The 19,714-nt window shown below is 45.8% G+C and overlaps 1 protein-coding gene across 1 annotated transcript in view; it reads right to left on the minus strand.

Moving 5' to 3' along the window:
* Positions 1–1,032: 1,032 nt before the first annotated feature.
* BAK1 (BCL2 antagonist/killer 1) overlaps positions 1,033–19,714 on the minus strand; it is a 42,079-nt gene continuing 23,397 nt past the window's right edge. The window contains exons 3-6 of the mRNA XM_063118924.1: positions 6,875–7,004; positions 6,621–6,764; positions 2,905–3,085; positions 1,033–1,256 (exon numbers count right to left, since the gene is read on the minus strand). Coding sequence (XP_062974994.1) covers positions 1,152–1,256; positions 2,905–3,085; positions 6,621–6,764; positions 6,875–7,004 — 560 coding nt within the window. The 3' untranslated portion in view covers positions 1,033–1,151. The remainder of the gene's footprint in view (positions 1,257–2,904; positions 3,086–6,620; positions 6,765–6,874; positions 7,005–19,714) is intronic.

Genomic DNA, 19,714 nt, shown 5'->3' on the forward strand with positions numbered 1-19,714 from the left:
CTTATTATCTGCCTGTTTACTCAGAAGCAAGTCTCACCAATTTCAGTAACTCCCGATGTATGGGATTGTAGCCTTAAAATGTGCTTAACCTGGCTGGATCATGGCCATATATCTTAAAGGAAAACAGAGGTTCCAAATAATGTATTAGCAGGAAATCAAATGTCTCTTTTCATCCATCATTTGTGTAAGGCAAATTTAACTTTTGGCTACTGATGGTCTAAAGGGGGAAAATATGATGGAATCTGAAAAACAAACACACATGAAGTCTCAACATCCTTTGGATTCAACTAGAAGAGAAACAAGGCCCCATTCAAGCCCTTTAGCAAAGGCTGGCTTGCTCCACTGACAGAGAAGGATTATTGCAGGGTAGTTAAAAGCAAGTGAGGTGATGATAAGAGAACCACTGACAAGTGCTGAACTCCATACCTGGGCTAGGAAATAATCTGGCGGATGAAAGAGAGGCCCACATCTCATGAAGTATTGTAGGGGTTTTGTATCTTTTTTCTCTCTCCTCTGAAATACATTATGCCTATATGGATATCCACAGATCATAGAAGGGGCTAATCAGGTAGATGATCCTTGGATAAATCCAAGGACAGATCTACATGGCCTCCTAATCGACCACCTGATAATTTCAGAACTGAAAAAGCTCATGGAGGCAAAGGAATTGATCTCAGCACATATGCAAAGAGCTAGCCATGATGCCACATGATGCTCGTGGAGATTCTGCTTTCCATGGGGACAAAACTGCAAAAGGCTACAATTAATGTGGACCTGAGAATGTTCTGGAAAAGGATTTGTTCTTCTTAAGAGACGTCATGGAGGAGATCATGTCCCTTTTCTCTCCTGCAGCACTGTGGACACCACAGCCTCTCACGGTTCTCACCACTGGTCCCCGTGGCTTCTTGAAGTAATAAATCCTGTCCCACGCTCATTTCCACCCTTCCTTATAGTACTATGCTGTAGATCTCCTGCTTTGGAATCTCCATGTGGATGATTAAGAAACGGAGGCCATATTGGGATAGAAGCTGGCAAAACACATCGGGGTTTCCTTTGGTTGTTCCCTGGATCCTCCTGTCTTTGAAAGTATCACCACAGAGCAGTGAGTCAATGGCTGGCGTGCAAGTGGCCAGCAACACTTTCCTTCTCGGTCAGTCTGTGAAAAAACGCCGCACCACAAAATGGCCCAGCAAGATAATGGCTGCCACTATCACCGCATACTTCAAGTAAACATTGCTTAAGTCCAGTGCTGCCACCTAGGGGAAAGAAAACTACTGTTAAATATAAAACGAAAGGATCACCTTCCCCAACCTGGTGCTTTCCAGATGTGTGGAGACTACAATTCCCATCACCCCCAGGCAGCATGGCCAGGCTGTTCTAGATGTAGACATGTATTTATGGCTTTCAAACTTTAATAAGGGCTCCAAAGCACACGTAGGAAAATTCATGAAAACCATGTTTATATGGCCTATGTATAATTTGCTGCTTATACATCCCAATGCACACCTTGTGAATTCATGTCCAATTGTGTGAGATCCTAGCACAAGTTCATGTGATGAATTATGTACATGTACAAATTGTGACATGTTTTCCTAGTTTCTACAAACGAAAACGTGTAAAACGGGCCTCAAATGCCTTGAGATCCAGGGCTTGCTTCTGGTGCGGTACACCTGACCTAGGCAAAGTCATACTGCCTATGTGGGCACTGGGACAGAGAAGCTGCAACCGAAGAGGTGAAGGATGAGGAGTGAGGGAGAGCAGCTACTGGCTCAGGTGTTCACCCTCCTATCAGAAGCTGACAGCAGGCAGCTCAAATTTCACCTGGACCATCAGAGAAAAGGCCGTAAGAGAAGCACAGGTGCAGACACTGTAGCTCAGTGATAAACTACATGCTTTAGATCGGGGGTGGGCAGGTCCAGGGGACAATTCCCACCCCACGCCACACACCTGAAACCCACTGGGGTCCATACCCTGCCCCCCTCACTGTGCCGCTGAATTTACTGCAAAAATGCATCATCAGCAAAAAAAGAGCAGATTCTTCTGTTCTGCTACCATACTGCCAAATTTCAGCAACAAACAGCACCTTGCTTTCCTTTAATAAAGGTGTGGGCAACTTATGGCAGTCCGGGGGCCATTTTGATCCCTGGCACACATTGTAGTTCACGAGCTAAAAGCTAAAAATAATGGTTAAAATCGCTGGATTGTCACTGGAATGTTATGGCAAAACACGCTGTAGTGCTATAATGGTTAAATTTTGCTTGTCTTCACTTGAAATTTAACCTGTTTAGTGCTCCATAGTGGCTACAGAGGGCCCAAAGGGGCGAATTTAGCCAGCACGCATGCTGAACTTGGTCATTTGGACATTCCATAGCCACTATGGATGTCATGGGGGGGAGATTGGGGGGGCACATGTGGCCCACAGGCTGCGTGTTGCCCACCTCTGCATAATATAAGGGGAAATAAGCCCTTTTTGGTTGCCGAATTCCTGCGGCAAATTCACCAGCAGTGGGTCAGGCTCCCTGCATGATGTCCACCCCTGCTTTAGATGCAGAAGGTACCAGTCCTAGTCCCTGGCATCTCCAGGCAAGGTTGGGAAAGGCCCCTGTCTGAAATTCTGGAGAGCCATTGCCAGTCCTCAGACAATAATGAACTAGGTGAATCAATGGTCTGACCTGCTCTAAAGCCCTTTGCCAAGGAGCCCTGTGGAAAGGGGCAGGCCTGCCATTGGTATCCTAGCCTTTAAGTCTATGAGCAAGGGAGGAGACTTAATTCTGCCCACAACCCCCATTCATCCCAGGTCAGAGCAAGCCTACTTTCATGTGAAGAGAAACAAGTGAGGGGCTTGTGTGCATGTGTGTTTGGAAAAAAAACCACTCCTCTGGGATGGCTCTGAGGTTCACTTACCCATCCTCCTTGTTGGGCAATCCACCGGGCGATATTGTTGCGAAGCACAAACTCAGCGATGTAGCGTGCAATTTTCCTCAGGAAGCCGGTCAACCCATGCTGGTAGACATGGATGGCCATCCTGTAGCCAAAGCCCAGCAGTGCTATCACACGACCCCAGTTTATGCCACTTTCAAACAAACTGTGGAAAAGAGGATTTTAAAAAATAAGGGCTATTTGGATGGATGGCTCTTGGCTGCCCTCTACTGGGGCGCCACTTCTTCACATCCTGCTAGCTCCAATAAAGCATCTCCAGGACACTCCAGGAAACTATGCTAGTGTGAGCAGACCAGAGTCACTTATGCTCCCACGAGGCATATTCTAACAGACCTGTGTATTATCAAGGGAGAAAGAATCCACACACAGATCTTGTTCAAGCTATTCGTCCAATTAATATAATCAACAGAATGCACAGCTGCTACTAAATTTGAGCCACTTTCCATTCGGACCCCTTCCTCGAGTTAAAACATGCACTTCTTGGATGGGAGGCCCCAAGGGCCTCTCAAAGCACTGCAGCTCCTCTAGCAGTGGGACTTAGGCCTGGTCTGTATGAAGAATGGAAGGAGGAGGAAGAGTCCTGAGGTGGTAGAATGGATTGCATTTCAGACTCTGATTAGGGAAGATATTTTTGAATGCTCCCCTGCTTTGAAAAATGCCCCATGATCCAACCCCTCTCCACCAGCACAACAGAAAGTCAGCTGAGATAGAACCCAACTAAGTTCTACGTTTAGCCTAGACAAGAGAAGACTGAAGGGGGACATGACGGCACTTTTTAAGTACCTAAAGGCTTGTCTCGTAGAAGTCAGACGTAGCCTGTTCTCCATTATACAAGACGGTTTGACCCAAAATAATAGGCTTAAGTTACAGAAAGGCAGATTTCAGCAGAACAGCAGGAAAAACGTCCTAACAGTCAGACAATTAAACTAACTGCCTAGGGAGGTGGTGGGCTCTCTGTCACTGGAGGTATTCAAGCAAAGACCGGAGAGCCACCTGTCTGGGATGCTTTAAACAGCATTCCTGTAGTGAGCAGGAGGTTGGACTCAATAGCTGAAATGGCCCCTTCCAACTCTACAATTGTATGATAACAGAGTATACTCTAAAGTGTCCTTCCCCAACCTGGTGCCCTCCAGATGAGCTTATTTATTATTGCATTTATATCCCGCCTTTTTTCCTCCAGGGAACCCAAGGCGGCATACATAATCCTGCTCCTCTCCATTTTATCCTCATAACAACAACCCTGTGAGGTAGGTTGGGCTGAGAGACTAACTGGCCCAAAGTCACCCAGTGGGTTTCCTTGGCAGAGTGGGGACTAAAACCTGGATCTCCCGACTCCCAGTCCAATACTTTAGCCACTACATCACACTACATGTTGTAGTCAAACGCATGTAGAGGGCACCACGTTGGGGAAGGCTGCTATAGAATTGAGAAGCAAAGCTAAGACAGCACTTGTTTAAGCCTTTGGCAGCACCAGGTAGGGAAAAAAGGCTGGTTGAAGCTGATAATTTCAATTTCTACCCACACAAAGACAAGAAATACCATCTTCTATATTATGCCTGCTCCAGCTCCTAAATCTTCAAGATGGGTGCTGCTCTTGGCACCATAGTCTAGAGGTGAGAAGCAGGGCCTTTTCTGGGATGGCACTATCTACCGAACTCGATCACCTCATCCTGCTGCATGGCCGCACAGAGGTTTATCCAGTCTGCTTGACTGGTTATCTAACATTGCTATCGTGATTTGTTTTTGTTCTTGATACTTTAGTGTTCTTGAATTTTATATGCATTTTAACGTGGTTGTTAGCTGCCTGGAAAGCTTCTTTGGCGGACTTGTCCGATAACGTTTTTACAAAAGCCTTTTTTTAAAAAAAATCCCAAACACAACATTATAAGAGGAAATGAGAATTATGACATGGCTGGATGCCACATTGCAGAACCTTGGAGATATGTGTTGCAGGACGTTTAGCAGGCATAGTATGGAATGGAGAGGGTTTACACGTATTACCACTGAAAAGAAAGAACGGGAAAGTACTGTAGTGTTAATTTACCTGGTTGTAGCATAATGACTACCTCAGGGTGGTAAAGCAGTGAGAACAACGCCGCTTGGCTTCCCAAGGAAGGGAAAGCAGGAAGAGAGGACAGAAGAGACAGTTAAACAACATTAGCAGAGAACAGGGAGTGGATGGGCGTGCACCTACATATGGGTATGTCTATGTTGTGGGTTCTTTGGCAGAAAGTGAGAGAAATTGTGAAGGACACACCTGACCCAAGCCCTTCATTTTGGCATTCACCACTATGGACAAGCTAAGGGCTCTCCAAAGCAACCCATCTAGTGAATGCCGTCAGTTAATGCCTGCTCCTTGTATAATTGCTAGTAATTGAGTACTGTATTGATAAGTGATTGGTAGTTTTGATTATTTATGAACAGCGCAATCCTATGCAAATTTAGACAGGGAACAGTCCTACAACTCCCAGCATGGGATGCTGGGAGTTGTAGGACTGTTCCCTGTCTAAATTTGCATAGGATTGCACTGTTCATAAATAATCAAAACTACCAATCACAGAGGTTTATCCAGTCTGCTTGGCCGATTGGCTAACATTGCCACGCCCCCTTCCCATGGCCCCACCCCGAGTGCCAATCATTTGGTGGCTTCCTGACCTTTGCACAGTTTTCCCCTGCCCCCATTCTGAAAGGCTGAAATGCCTCCCCTAAACATTAGTAATGAGCAGTGAGAGCATTAGGCAAAAATACACAGGTAGTTTTGGCACTTTGACCCCCACCCCCTTCCGCCATTGTCTCCAGCCACCTCGGGAGCTTCTCAGAAATAGAATCCGGCCCTCAGGCTCAAAGAGGGTCAGCACCATAGGTATTCAGAGGCGTTCGCTGTTTCTAAAAAAACTGAAGAAGAAATTGCCTTTCCATTCAGGCTTGTCAGATAAATCAGAAACAATGAAGAGTCTGGTGGCACTTTAAAAGATTAACCTATTTATTAAGCTTGCACCTTAATAAATGTGATAATCTTTAAGGTAGATGCCCAAAGACTTGTGTTTTTTTTCTGCAGCAGATACATATGGCTACCCCTCTGGAAGTAGATAAATCAGAGAATTTGCTAAACGGCTCCTATGTTGTGAATTACATGTGAATTACAACAGCCTTGGAAAACACTACAGGTCTTTATGGCCCGTTCAGAAGACACCTTAAACTATGGTTTTAACCATGGTAGTTAAGCCAGAAAGCCAGGCTGTGTTTAGAAGACACCTTAAACCATGACTTTAACCATGGTGAATAAAGCTTTTTGCCTTATTCACCATGGTTAAAGTCATGGTTTAAGGTGTCTTCTGAACACAGGCTGTCTTTCTGGCTTAACCACCATGGTTAAAGCCATGGTCTAAGGTGTCTTCTAAATGGGACCTATGCCACTTAGAAAGCAAGGGCTGGAGGAGGACCTAGTTAAAACAACAGCAGTTGCCAGTTGGCTTCAGACTCTGAGGAAGCAAAGAGCTGAGAGTGGGGCTTAGAGGAATAGCTTTGAGCTGATGGGATGATCTGCTAAGAGCTTGTATAAATCTCTTGCCTACTTAGCGTTGACCTGCCCCTTTCTTATAAGGGGACCCTTCAGGGCTCCATTCGGGAACTCTTTGTGCAAGGAGAAGAATCCAGCCTCAGCTCCCTGCCTGACCTACCTGGAAGCTATGTTGATGAAATACTCATAAGCGTTGTCCATCGTTGGCTGCAGTGACTTCAGCATATCAGAGAACTCCTTATCGTAGCGTTTATTGATGTCATCGGCGATGACGACCAGGCGCCTGCCCACCTGGTTGGGGATGCTGCCCAAAAGACAAAGGAAATGGTTAGATGGGAATGTGGAGGGAGGCGGACATGTGGCCACGTCTTGTGTTTTGGGAGGGAACAGGATGTAAAATCTATGCAGTCATACCTATCTGGCTCCTGACGGATCTCAGCTATTTCTGGGTCTTCTGGCACATCCCCCTCAGTGTGCTCCTGCTGATATCGGTAGTAAACGTAGCTCTGGAACACCTCCTCAGTCTCCTGAGCCACCTGGTTTTCTGCAGAAGAGACAATAAGGGAGCATCAGGAAGCCATCTGTACTCTAGATTTATAATACTCTAGATTCTACAGAGTATGCTTCAGCTCTCATTAAATTATAAAAGTATCTACTTAGAAGACAAAGTGGACCAGTTGCTTGATGTGGTATGGCGACTCTTAGATATTTTATTTATTTATTTTTATTTATTACATTTTTATACCGCCCAATAGCCAAAGCTCTCTGGTCAGTTCACAAAAATTAAAACCATGAAGAACATAAAAACAACCAACAATTTAAAAACACGAATACAAACTACAATATAAAAAGCACAACCAGGATTAAAACCACACAGAAAAATTGATATAGGTTAAAATATGGAATTAAAACAGCAAAGTTTAAATTTAAGTTAAATTAAGTGTTAAAGTACTGAGAAAATAAAAAGGTCTTCAGCTGGCGATGAAAGGTGTACACTGTAGGCGCCAAGCGAACCTCTCTGGGGAGATCATTCCACAGCTGGGGTGCCACAGCAGAGAAAGCCCTCCTAGTAGCCACCTGCCTCACTTCCTTTGGCAGGAGTTCGCGGAGAAGGACCCCTGTGGATGATCTTAAGGTCCAGGCAGGCACATATGGGAGGAGGCGTTCCTTCAAATAACCTGGCCCCAAGCCGTTTAGGGCTTTGAATGTTAGTACCACCACTTTGAATCGGGCCTGGACTGGCTGCCAATGAAGTTGTAGAAGGACTGGCATGATATGGTCTCACTGGCCAGTCCCTGATAGTAGGTGGGCTGCCCTGTTTTGTATCAGCTGAAGTTTCCAGACCGTTTTCAAAGGCAGCTCCACGTATAACACATTGCAGTAATCCAAAAGACAGGTTGCTTACCTGTAACTGTAGTTCTTCGAGTGGTCATCTGTGCAGTCACACATTATGGGCTCTGCACCTGCGCGGAGCCAGCTCCGGAAAGTTCCCTAGCTGAAAACCATTTTTGGGCTGGAAACCCTCCCCCACCGTCCACTGAGCATGCTCGGGGTTTCCCGCCCTAGCTCCTCAGTTCCTGAAAACCGCCTAAACAGTCTCACTGAGGTAAAAACCACTACGTAGTCAGGTATGACACCATAGTGGGGACAGTGGGAGGGTTGTGTGACTGCACAGATGACCACTCGAAGAACTACAGTTACAGGTAAGCAACCTGTCTTTCTTCTTCGTGGTCTCTGTGCATCACACATTATGGGCGAATAACAAGCTGACTTACCGGAGGAGGGTGGTGTCAGACGAGATGTGTTCTTTAAAGGATTGCCGACAGCACGGCACGCCCGAAGGCACAATCCTGACGTGCCCGAATGCCCAGGCGATAGTGACTGGCAAACGTCAGTGGCGTTGCCCAGGTGGCCGCTTTACAGAGGTCTGGTATGGAGATTCCTCTCTCAAACACTGTAGTAATAGCGACCCCTCTTGTGGAATGGGAGCGCACTCTACCTTCCAGGGGCAGGCCAGCAAGGTCATACGCTAACTTAATAGTCTGTACGACCCAGGCTGATAATTTCTCTGAAGAGACTTGTAGACCGTTTTTCACTCCTCCATAGCAAATAAACAGTCGTTGGGATTTCTGAAAACAGGCTGTTCTAGACTGATAGAAGGTGAGAGCACGACTAACATCTAAAGTATGCAAGGTTGATTCTAGAGGAGAGGATGGTGAAGGAAAAAAACTTGGCAGGACGATATCTTGGCTGAAGTGGAATGTCGAGACAATCTTAGGGAGAAAAGCCGGATCTGGCCTAAGGGCAACCTTGTTGGCGTGGAATACAGTGTAAGGGGGATCCATGCGAATTGCGGCTAATTCTGATGAGCGTCTAGCAGACGTGATGGCAACCAGGAATGCAACTTTAAAAGTTAATAGATGGAGGTCCGTGGTTGCTAAGGGCTCAAATGGCTTGCCTGAAAGCGCTTTTAGGACTACAGAGAGACTCCTTTGGGGAACAAAGGAACGAACCGGAAGGATGGTATTCTTCATTCACTTCATAAAACGTTTAACCAAGGGGTGTGTGAATACAGAACATCCTAGAATCCATTGGTGCGAAGCAGAAATAGCTGCCAGATACACTCTAAGTGATGAAAACTTAAGACCCCTTTTAAACAACGAATAGAGAAATAAAAGGATTGTAGAAATGGGTGCTGAGACAGGGTTCTCGTCCCTTGCTAAGACAAAAGCATAGAACGACTCCCACTTCGTATCGTATGATTTTCTAGTGGCTGGCTTTCTAGCTGCCAGTATCACCTTCCATACGTCTGCAGGGAGAGATTGCTGGTCTATTGAACCCGTATCCTCCAAGCCATTAGATTTAGGGTATGCACATCTGGGTGGAGAATGAGACCTTCTTCCTTGTAGATTAGGTTGGGCCGTTGAGGCAACCTGATGAATTCCGCTGATGACAGTTTGAGAAGCAGCGTGAACCAAGGTTGCCTTGGCCACCAGGGGGCTATTAGTATGGCGTTGGAATTGTCCCTGCGTAGCTTCCCTATCACTTTGGGGATGAGAGGTATTGGGGGGAACAGGTAAAGTAGATGGCCCAACCAGGTCATTTGGAAGGCGTCCCCTAGGGATGCTAGTCCGTGACCCCCCCATGTGCAAAAACAGCTGCAGACGGCATTCTCTGGCAACGCAAACAGGTCTATTGCCGGCTGGCCCCATGTGCGAAAAACATCTGCAAGTGCAGATCTCGACATTCTCCACTCATGTGTGTTCACGAAGTTGCGGCTGAGATTGTCTGCCAAAATATTGTCTTGGCCTGCGATATGAAGGGCGGATAGTGCCATGTCCTGAGCAATTGCCCAGTGGAATATTTCTAGGGTCAACGTGATCAGATCCATAGAGCGGGTTCTCCCTTGTTTGTTGACGTGTCAGACAACAGCCATGTTGTCTGTGCGGATCTGGACCGCATGTTCTGCTAGAGACCGCCAGAAAGCATGTAATGCCTTCTGGACCGCCAGTAGTTCTAAAACATTTATGTGTTTTCTCCTGCTGAGAAAATTCCAACGCTGTTGGATTTTCATTTTTCCGCGGTGGGTGCTCCAGCCTACCAACGACGCATCCGTCACCAAGACCTTGGATGGCCGAGGGGGTCTAAAGTCCAAGCCTTGCATGATGTTGGCTTTGTTTGTCCACCATAGAAGGGACTTCTTCAGTGCGATAGGGATCAAAAGTCTGACTCGATGAGCGTTCATGGTGTTGTCGTATTCCCGCAGCAACCGCAGTTGTGCCATGGGCCTCATGTGAAGGCGGGCCCATGGCACAACGCTCACCGTCACTGCCATGAATCCAAGTAGTCTCTGTACCTGGAAGGCAGATATGCTGCGCGACCGACAAAGTCTGAGCATTAGTGTTAGTAACGTGGCGGCCCTTTATTCCGGAAGGAAAGCCTTGGAGAGAGTTGAGTCCAGAATAGCTCCTAGGAATTTTATCCTTTGAGTGGGTATGAAAGTGGACTTTTCCTCGTTGATGCAGAGGCCTACTGCAGAAAGGAGGTTGGACGTGAGCCTGGTGTTGTGAATGGCCTCCTGTTTCGAACTTGCCACCAGTAGCCAGTCGTCTAGATATGGATAGATTTCTACTCCTTGAGTCCTGAGATAAGCGCATACAGGGGCCATGCACTTTGTGAAAACTCGAGGAGCAGTGTAAAGGCCGAACGGTAGGACTTTGAATTGGAGAATTTCTTCCCCTATGAGGAAGCGAAGGAAATGACGATGGTGTTTGTGGATTGACACATGGAAATATGCATCCCTGAGATTGATTGCTGTAAACCAATCTCCTTGAGAAAGGAATGGGAGGATGGTTGCTAAAGAGTTCATCCGAAACTTTTTGGGCTTGATGAACTTGTTCAGTTCTCTGAGGTCCAAAATGGGGTGAAGGCCTCCATCTCGCTTTGGGACCGTAAAATAACGGGAGTAAACCCCAAGATTCAGATTGCTTGGGGATAAGTGTTCTATAGCGCCCTTTCTCATCAGAAATGAAGTTTCTTGAAGAAGGGCGTCTGTAGGTGGTGAAGATCTTGCGATCCTGAGCGGAGGGATGGCAGTAAACTCTATTTTGTAGCCCCAGCGGATGATGTCTAGGACCCATGTATCGGTAGTGATGATAGCCCATGTAGGGTAGAATGGGGCGAGAATTTCTCCAAAACGGGGAAAAAATAGGAACAGTTGGGCAGTCAAAGACGGCATTTCTGGGCTCCGTCCGGTTTGCCCTTGTTTTGTCTGAAACGTCCGGTGAATTGTTGCTTCTTGTATTGCGCTTGAGGGTGATACTGATATAATCCTTCTTTTGGCTGTTGTTGTCTAGGAAAGGATTGTGATTGGTTCCTGAACCAGCGTCTTTGGCGGAAAGGTCTTTGTTGCTGCTGTTGCCCAATACCCATTCTTTTGGCTGTGTTCTTGGCCTTCTGAATACTTTCCATCGATTCATCGGTGGAGCAGTTGAATAATCCCTTCCCATCAAAAGGCAAGTCCTCTATACGAGTACGCGCCTCTTGGGACAAGCCCGCTGATCGTAGCCATGCATGTCTTCTAAGCGCAATAGAAGCAATCATGGCTTTTGAAGCACAGTCCGTGGCATGACAAGCCGTGTTTAATTCTTGACGAGATAGCCTCATCGCCTCCGTGTAGAAAACTGTGGCCAATTCTCTCTGATCATCCGGAAGATAACCACAGAGGGATGCCATCTTCTCCCATAGGAAGAGTTGGTATTTTGCCATGATGGCTTGGTAATTATGAACTCTCAGTAATAGTGCAGTGGATGAGTAAATTCTTCTGCCTAGGCCATCAAGTCTACACCCTTCCTTATCGATAGGCGCATTATGTCTTCTCTGAGAACGCCCTTGCGAGGCCTCTACTACGATGGAGTTAGGTTTAGGGTGAGTGAATAGGAATGATGCTGTCTTTTCTTTTATCTTATACAGGTTCTCTAATCTCTTAGAAGTTGGGGGCATAGAGGATGGCAACTTCCAGGATTGTTGGGCCGTCTTTAATAGCACAGGTAAGTACGGGATGGCAGCTGGTGTAGCTGATTCACAATATACATCATCATAGACTGGATCATTCATCTTTTCCAAGGGTTGGGACATTTCAATGCCCAAAGACCTCGCCATCCTTTGGACTTGCTCGGCAAAGTGAGCCAGGTCCTCTGACGGGGAGACTATATCGGGAGTGGCAACTAAATCATCTGGTGAAGGAACAGACGGCGTTGGGGAGGCGTCCTGCGAAGAATCAGACTGATAGTCTTCTTCAGATTGAAGTGTAGGTGCATAGTGTGAGAAGGGATATTCACGTTCAGTACCGAAGCGGTCGGTAGCGATGCGGATGGTTACGTTGCCGGCGCCAGCTGCGTCGGGTTCGAAGGGCACATCGGTTGCAGTGGAGGTGGTGGTGGCATAGGGTTGACATCGGGAGGAGGTGGGGGACGAGAGACAGTTTCTGATGGTGGCTGTCAAAAACGTGGGTACGGCAAGTGTGGCTGCCTCTCATAATAGTCATAATAGTCTTGTTCCCTACGGTGCCTCCAGTCGTCATAATAAAATGGGCGATATGGAGGCGGTGACCAATCAGCATAATAATCATGCCTTCTAGCAGGCGAGCTGGAGTGATCGCCGTGGAAAGAGCGCTGACATCCTGAGTACTCTGATGCAATTGAAGTAGGGGAGAGGTCTCGGGGGCGATAGTGTGGAGACATCGTTCGGTACCGACGGTTTCTGCTATCGACTGCAGGATGAGTTTCCTCACGGTACCAAGGAGGGGAAAGCCCATGCTCCGATAGTGGCTGTACAGGGCACTCCGTGATAGTGTTTAGAGGGGAGTCTCTAATTTCTCCCTCCGAAATCGAAGCCCTTAATGGTGGTTCCTCCACCGGTACCGTGACTCCCTGGCAAGGTGATGGTACCGAAGAATCTAGTTGTTCCTCATACCATGAGGAAGATGGTAGCGTTAATGCCGGTGGCAAGGATGGTGTTGCTCGCCTCGGTATCGAAAAGGGTTTCGGTAGCGAAAGCCTCGGTATCGGGCTTATCGGTACCGAGGGAGACTTCGAAGGCGGGGATCTCGGTACCGGGATCTTCGGTACCGACGAAGACAGATGCGATCCTTTTTTCTTTCCATGTTTCGCCTTCAACTTGCTTTTCTTTTTAAGAGGGTCCTCGCTTCCATTATGCTCCCTAGCTCTTTTAGAAAGCTTCTTTGCCGCTTTGACGGAAGAGCTACAAGCTGGAGCGGGTGGATCCGACAGGGCTTCACTCTGTACAGGAGGAGGCTGGGGCAAAGGCTCCATTTCCTTTGGAGAGGTAGATACTCGGACCGACTTAGGAGTATCTACTGCTGCCGGAGCCCTTTCCCAGAGAATAGCCCGAAGGCGATCTGAGCGATTCTTCCTCGCTTGCCTTGAAAATCTCAGGCAAAAAGCGCAGGAGTCCACCACATGTGCTTCTCCCAGGCACAGTAAACACAGAGAATGTCCGTCCGTTTGGGAGATCTTTTGTCAACAATTACTGCACCTTTTGAAAAGTCCTCTCAGTGCCATAAGCACCTATTTTATCAACTAACAATAACAATATAATTTATTTATTTATTATAGAAAAGATAGAAAACTGGAGAAGGAGAATAGAATAGAAAAAATGATAGAAAGAATGGAAGTTTTCAGCACAAGGTAAAACTACCTAACTGGGAGTTCTCTCACAGAGCTGTTGATCCACAGGCAGTTGAAGAGAACTGAAGAGCTAGGGCGGGAAACCCCGAGCATGCTCAGTGGATGGTGGGGGAGGGTTTCCCGCCCAAAAACGGTTTTCAGCTAGGGAACTTTTCGGAGCTGGCTCCGCGCAGGCGCAGAGCCCATAATGTGTGATGCACAGAGACCACGAAGAAGAACGAGAGGTTATCAGAGCATGGATAACTGTAGCTAGGCTATCTCTATCCAGATAAGAGTGTAGTTGGTATATCAGCCTAAGCTGATAAAAGGTGCTCTTTGCTACTGAGTTCACCTGTGCCTCAAGTGACAGTTCTGGATCCAAGAGCACCCCCAAACTACGGACCCGATCCTTTAGGGAGAGTGCAGGGTAAACATCACCTCGTGGACGGATGAACTACCCGCTAACAGTACCTTCGCTTTGTCTGGATTGAGCCTCAGTTTGTTAGCCCTCATTCAGTCCATTACCGTGCCCAGGCACTGGTTCAGAACAGCCACTGCCTCACCTGGGTTTGATGAAAAGGAAAGGTAGAGCTGGGTATCATCCGCATATTGATGACACCTCAGTCCACATCTCCGGATAACCTCCCCCAGTGGCTTCATGTATATGTTAAACGGCATAGGGGATAAGATAGAGCCCTGTGGTGCTCCATTTCCCAAATCATAGTGAATAAGAGGCCTAAATGGCCTCAAAGCCAAGTATATAAAAGATTGCCTTCTCCCACATGAACCTGCCCACTAACTGGGCTCTTGATGGGTTCCCCTCTTTTGGAGGTTAGGCAGCTGGCTCCTGCAGAAAGGGCCTTTTCTGTAGTGGCACCCAAGCTCCCTCCCCAAATACGTGTTCTTCTTGGCACTTCCTTTGCTGACTTCAAGGTGACAGGCAAAGTCTGTCCTGTTCTCTTGTGCCATTAATGACTTTTAACATTTGTGAGAGACACTTCAATTTAACCTTCCACTGCACAATAAACATTTAATCCATATTCTTATATGCTAGTCTCATTTTTATCTGTTGACGTACTCATTTTTAAAATGGTCGTTTTGGTGACCCTTTGAGGACTTTGGTGAAAAGGTGGGAAATAAATCCTATAAATAATAGCATAAATAAATAAAGTGGTATTTAGCTTTGATGCATCACCACAATATCCAGAAGTTGGAAGTAAGATTCAAGGAAATATCATGGCAAAGAAGTTAGTGGGTGGAAGAAGACTACCTAGCATAAAACAACTCCTGTGTAATTCAATATAGTGAACACAAGAGGGCAGTGCAAAGCAGAAAAAGAGAAAGAGAAACATGTTCAAAACTTTCAGGAGACCCAAAAATTCAAAGATATTAACACATTCTATAAAGGTCCAAACTAGACACGATAGTAATTGCACTAATGGGAGTTGTCCTTGACATGCATATTCAAAAAGCACTCTCTTGCACCATGTGGACACCTATAACAATAAAGAGCATCAGTTCTAACCAGGGATGGGCGAGTCTGTTTTGGTTTCAACAACTTTCTAGCTTTTTGAAGCACAAATTTGTTCCGTCCAGTTTCAGCATCAATTTACAGGATTTTTTGGTTAGAGGTCTGCACAAAATATCAAATGCACTGCTCTCAGCATCTTCAGTTTAGTACGCATTTTTGTATATCTCTTTCCCAATGTATTGGGAGAAATTCATACAGAACTGAAGACATTTTTGTACACATTTCTCCGGATGTGTACAAAAACACAGAGATGTTTTGATGCCTGAACTGCATCACAAAATTCAGAGAAGTACAGAAACCAAAGGATAATTGTATTCCAATTCGCATATTAGTTTCGCAACAGAACTATTTTATTTTTATTTATTAAAACATTTGTATCCTGCCCTATATAACTGGGATCTCAGGGCGGCATACAGATAAAATCAGAACAATGTAAACATAAATAATATACACAGCCAAAAAAGTATTAAATCTTTAACAAATTAAAACCAGATTTTTTAAAAAAGCAATAAAGACAAAAACAACTAAAACTACGTATGACCATGGAGAGTTTAGTGCTCAAAGTCTTTAGTAAAAAGCCATGTTTTAACTTGGTGCTGAAATGAAGCTAGTGTTGGTGCCAGTCAGGCTTCCAAGGGGAGAGTATTCCACAACCAGATGAATTAGGCTGGTTTGTGTTAAAAGGTTAATTAAACAAATTTCTCCCCTGTCCTTAGTTCTAACTGCAGGATAGGTATTCACACGCTCAAGTGAAAACCCATGTGCTATAGCGGGTATAGAGAGCAGAGGACTTGGGAAGCTCAGGTTCAAATTCCAGCTCAGCCACAAAGTTCTCTCTCAGTTCTCAGTCATCTCTCTCAGCCTCACCAACCTCCCCCTCCCCTCCCCTACACTTTTCAGGGTGCATGGTGTATACTGCGTTTTAAGTCAGATGATGGATTAATCCCTTTTTACCAAATGCAGTTCCTTATCAAATCTACACACACACCTTAAAAACATGAACATTCAAAGCTTTCTGGGGGACGGAAAAAGATGACATTTATGAACTGAAAACTTAACTGCAGTGCACTTACAACCACACACACACACACACACACACACACACACACACACACACACACACAACCAAACCCTGTCTTCTATGGCATCCAGCTGAGTGGCAAGATTTTTATTTTCATTTTTAAACCACAAAATAGGCAAACTTATCAAATATCCAGGAAAGCAACAGCGGGTTTTTTCCCCAATTGCCACATCGTGTGGTCATCACATTATGTTGTGTGCTAAGGTTCCAAGAGGTTAAAGGGGTCATTTTCAGCCGTTACTTGGCTAGTCGGTATCTGCATCACAGTATGAAGGTGGTGCCCTGGAAGTGTTAAACATTTTTCATCTTTCACTGAAGAAAACCATCATTCCCTGTCTCCCTCCCCGTGCCCTTTTCAGAGTCTTACCTCTTTCATGAGGTGGAGCAGGGGGCCTGGAGGATGCTCAGCCAAAGGGGATGTTCAGCACCAGCCTTCCACAACCTCATGCCCTCTAGATGCATTTAAGTACAACTCCCCACCATCTCAACCACCATAACCATTGACCATGCTGGCTGTGGATGCTGGGAATTGTAGTCCAACACATCTCAAGGGTACCAGGATTGAGGAAGGTTTCCCAGTAGATATCTGGGCAACTGTCTGATGAGTAACATGTAGTGCATTCCACTCTCTGGCCCCCATGATGCTGATATGACATGGTGTCCATTTCACCAAGAAATGTGTGTGAAAGAAAGAAAGAAAGAAAGAAAGAAAGAAAGAAAGAAAGAAAGATGGACATCACCTTGCTGCAAGGCATAACTTACCAAACCAAAATGGACAGGTGCATGTTAAATACTTGCCAATGCCAGGATCCCTTTTAAAAACCACCGATAATGCCAATTGATGTTAATACTGCGTTTTACTGTAAAAACAACGCCCTCAGGCATTGTTGAGAAATCAAACACGAATACATGGCTTGTGCAGGACCAGTGAAAGGGGTGGGAGGACGGGATGGGGAAACAGCAACTGAAAAACGAAAGCAAAGCGTTGACTCATATCAGAGTAGATCTCAGTTGCAAAAATTCTTACCAGCCCACAAGTTGTAAACAACAAAGGGGGGAAAAATCTATCTGTTTTCCATATTCACTAAGGTTTAACACCCAGGTCATGAAGGAGGAGGAGGAGGAAAAACTAACATTCTGTGTCCCCGTTATCATCTGGAATAAAAAGCTCCCAGGGCATTCTGGAAAGCTAGCCTGTAGGGCAAAAACCCAACCAACTCTTGTACTTCTTGAATCCTTCTGCTGCCATTGTGCAGGGCTAAGGACTAAACTAGATATGACACTTGCTACATTCGGACATCACGATAGCTCAAGATGGGTTAATAATCTACTCACAGTTAGCTTATTTTTTAAATAGTGGGCAAATAAGCTACTGTGAACAGCTGATTGAGCAATTGTGTGTATTTTGCTCATTCCACCCCCATTCCATCCCATCATGCTGCAGTTCTCCCGCCGTGGTGCTGTTTTAAAACAGCCGTGGTGCTGTTTTACCTCTGAAGTGCTGGACGTTTGCAGGATCAGGACAAAACTTCGTATACAGCCTCCCCCAGTCAGGAGGCACCTGTTTCACCACCAACCCTTGTGCATTTACAGCAGAGCAGCAAAAATCCTGAGTGCACCAAAACGGGGAAGTGGCTAGAAAAACTTGGGGGTTTGCAGGATCAGAACCAAACTCCACACACAGCCTCTTCTGATTGAGAAGCGCCCAATGCATCATCAAAACCCTGCACCCTGACACTGATAGATGGCAAAGAGCAGAATGGCAGCAGTTTTGACCATTGTTACTGCTCAGCTCTCTAGCCGGCCAAAATAAGCCACGGTGACCACCAGACAACACAATAACCCATGATGGTTTAAATAACCCACTCTGCACTGTGGGTTATCAGAGTGGGTTATTTTGGCCAAATAAATCATTGTGGGTTGAAAAACTCTCACCAGATAACACAATAACTCACGATGGGTTAATTACACCATCGTGGGTTATCATGATGTCCAAAACCAATCACTGAGTTCACGTAATGAACAGATCCTGTCATCTACCACCCTCAATGGACTTCTCTGTTTCCTCTGAGCTTAGCTGAAATCCTCACAGAAGCTGGTGAGGAAATGAATTTATTTATACTCCACCTTTCTGCAGAGAAAATGGAGCACAAGGTGGCTAACAACCATAAAAACATTTTTAAAAATGCTCTGCTACAAAGACTCATAAAACAAATATGTTGGATTTCCCCAGCAACAATATATTGTTGTGAGCTATCCGTGTTGTAATGCAAAGTATTTTGGAATGGCTTTGCCTTGAATGAGTAGGACCAGAAATCTTTTAGTTGTGGAACAGTATATAAACATTGTAAATTTTAAAAAAAGCTTTACAAAAGACCTGCAAAAGACATGTATAATATACACACACACATACCCAGAGCGATATGGATCAACACAGCTGCCTACATTTTGGGACTTTCCTTGGGGGTGTTACTATGGGATTTAAACCATGAGTGACTGCATTTCAAAATTTAGCACTACACTACTGGTTTCTGGATTGTGTGAACAACGGCTTCAACTCCAGCACTATGCATTCCCTGTCAGCAGCAGGTACTGGCCTGCAGACTGCCTTCAAGATGAGGCCAATCCACACATCACGTAACTTACAAAGGTTACAACTCCAGTGCAGAACTACTCTCTTGGTGCAAAACTGCTCTTCAGCAGCCAAGTATCGCTGCACATCTCACCGGAATGACCTCTTCCATGATGTGACTCTATGCAAGGTAGGGACAGATTTTACCTTCAGATATGGAGGGGAGACCCACAGATGAAGTATGTGGATGCCTGAGCCCCCCCCCCTTTATTTCTGGGTGCTATGCAATGACATTCCTCAGCACACTTTCTAAAGATAGTGCTCATATTCAGAAATGTAGCCTCTTCTGCTTTGTGCGTCTGCCTGAAACTGTTTTAGTTGAATCCACTGTCATAGCTCAGATGAAACTGGCTGTTTCCTCTCCTGCTAATCTTGCTGAATAGTAAACAGGTGACTCAGTGGCAAACACTGACAAGTAAACATAGCACTGAACAACAATCAATGTTCTACATGCAGGAAACCAATGTTAGTTGACACAACCTGAAAAACGGCAAGGGATACAGGGTCCCAAGGAAGAGATAGCAGCCTTAGGGTGACCAGGAAACAAACGTTCTTCAGGTCTCAGCTAGACCTACCAGGCCTAGCACAACAGAGGGGTGAGGATGTCATGATATTTTTATCGAAAGATCTCCCCCTCTGTTTACACACACATGGCACACGACGACCTCGGAGGGAGAGGACATCGCGCAAGCCATTTTGTTTTCTTAAAGAAGAAGAGCGCACAAACGCTTGTGCACAAAAGGTAAGTTTTTAAAATTTTAATTTCCCCGCTCACCCCACTCCCAATGGGTGCAGAGCTTCTCGTGAATAACCAGGAGAAACC

This window comes from Elgaria multicarinata, chromosome 1 (assembly GCF_023053635.1).
Source record: "Elgaria multicarinata webbii isolate HBS135686 ecotype San Diego chromosome 1, rElgMul1.1.pri, whole genome shotgun sequence".
In the NCBI taxonomy this organism is placed as follows: Eukaryota; Metazoa; Chordata; class Lepidosauria; order Squamata; family Anguidae; genus Elgaria; species Elgaria multicarinata.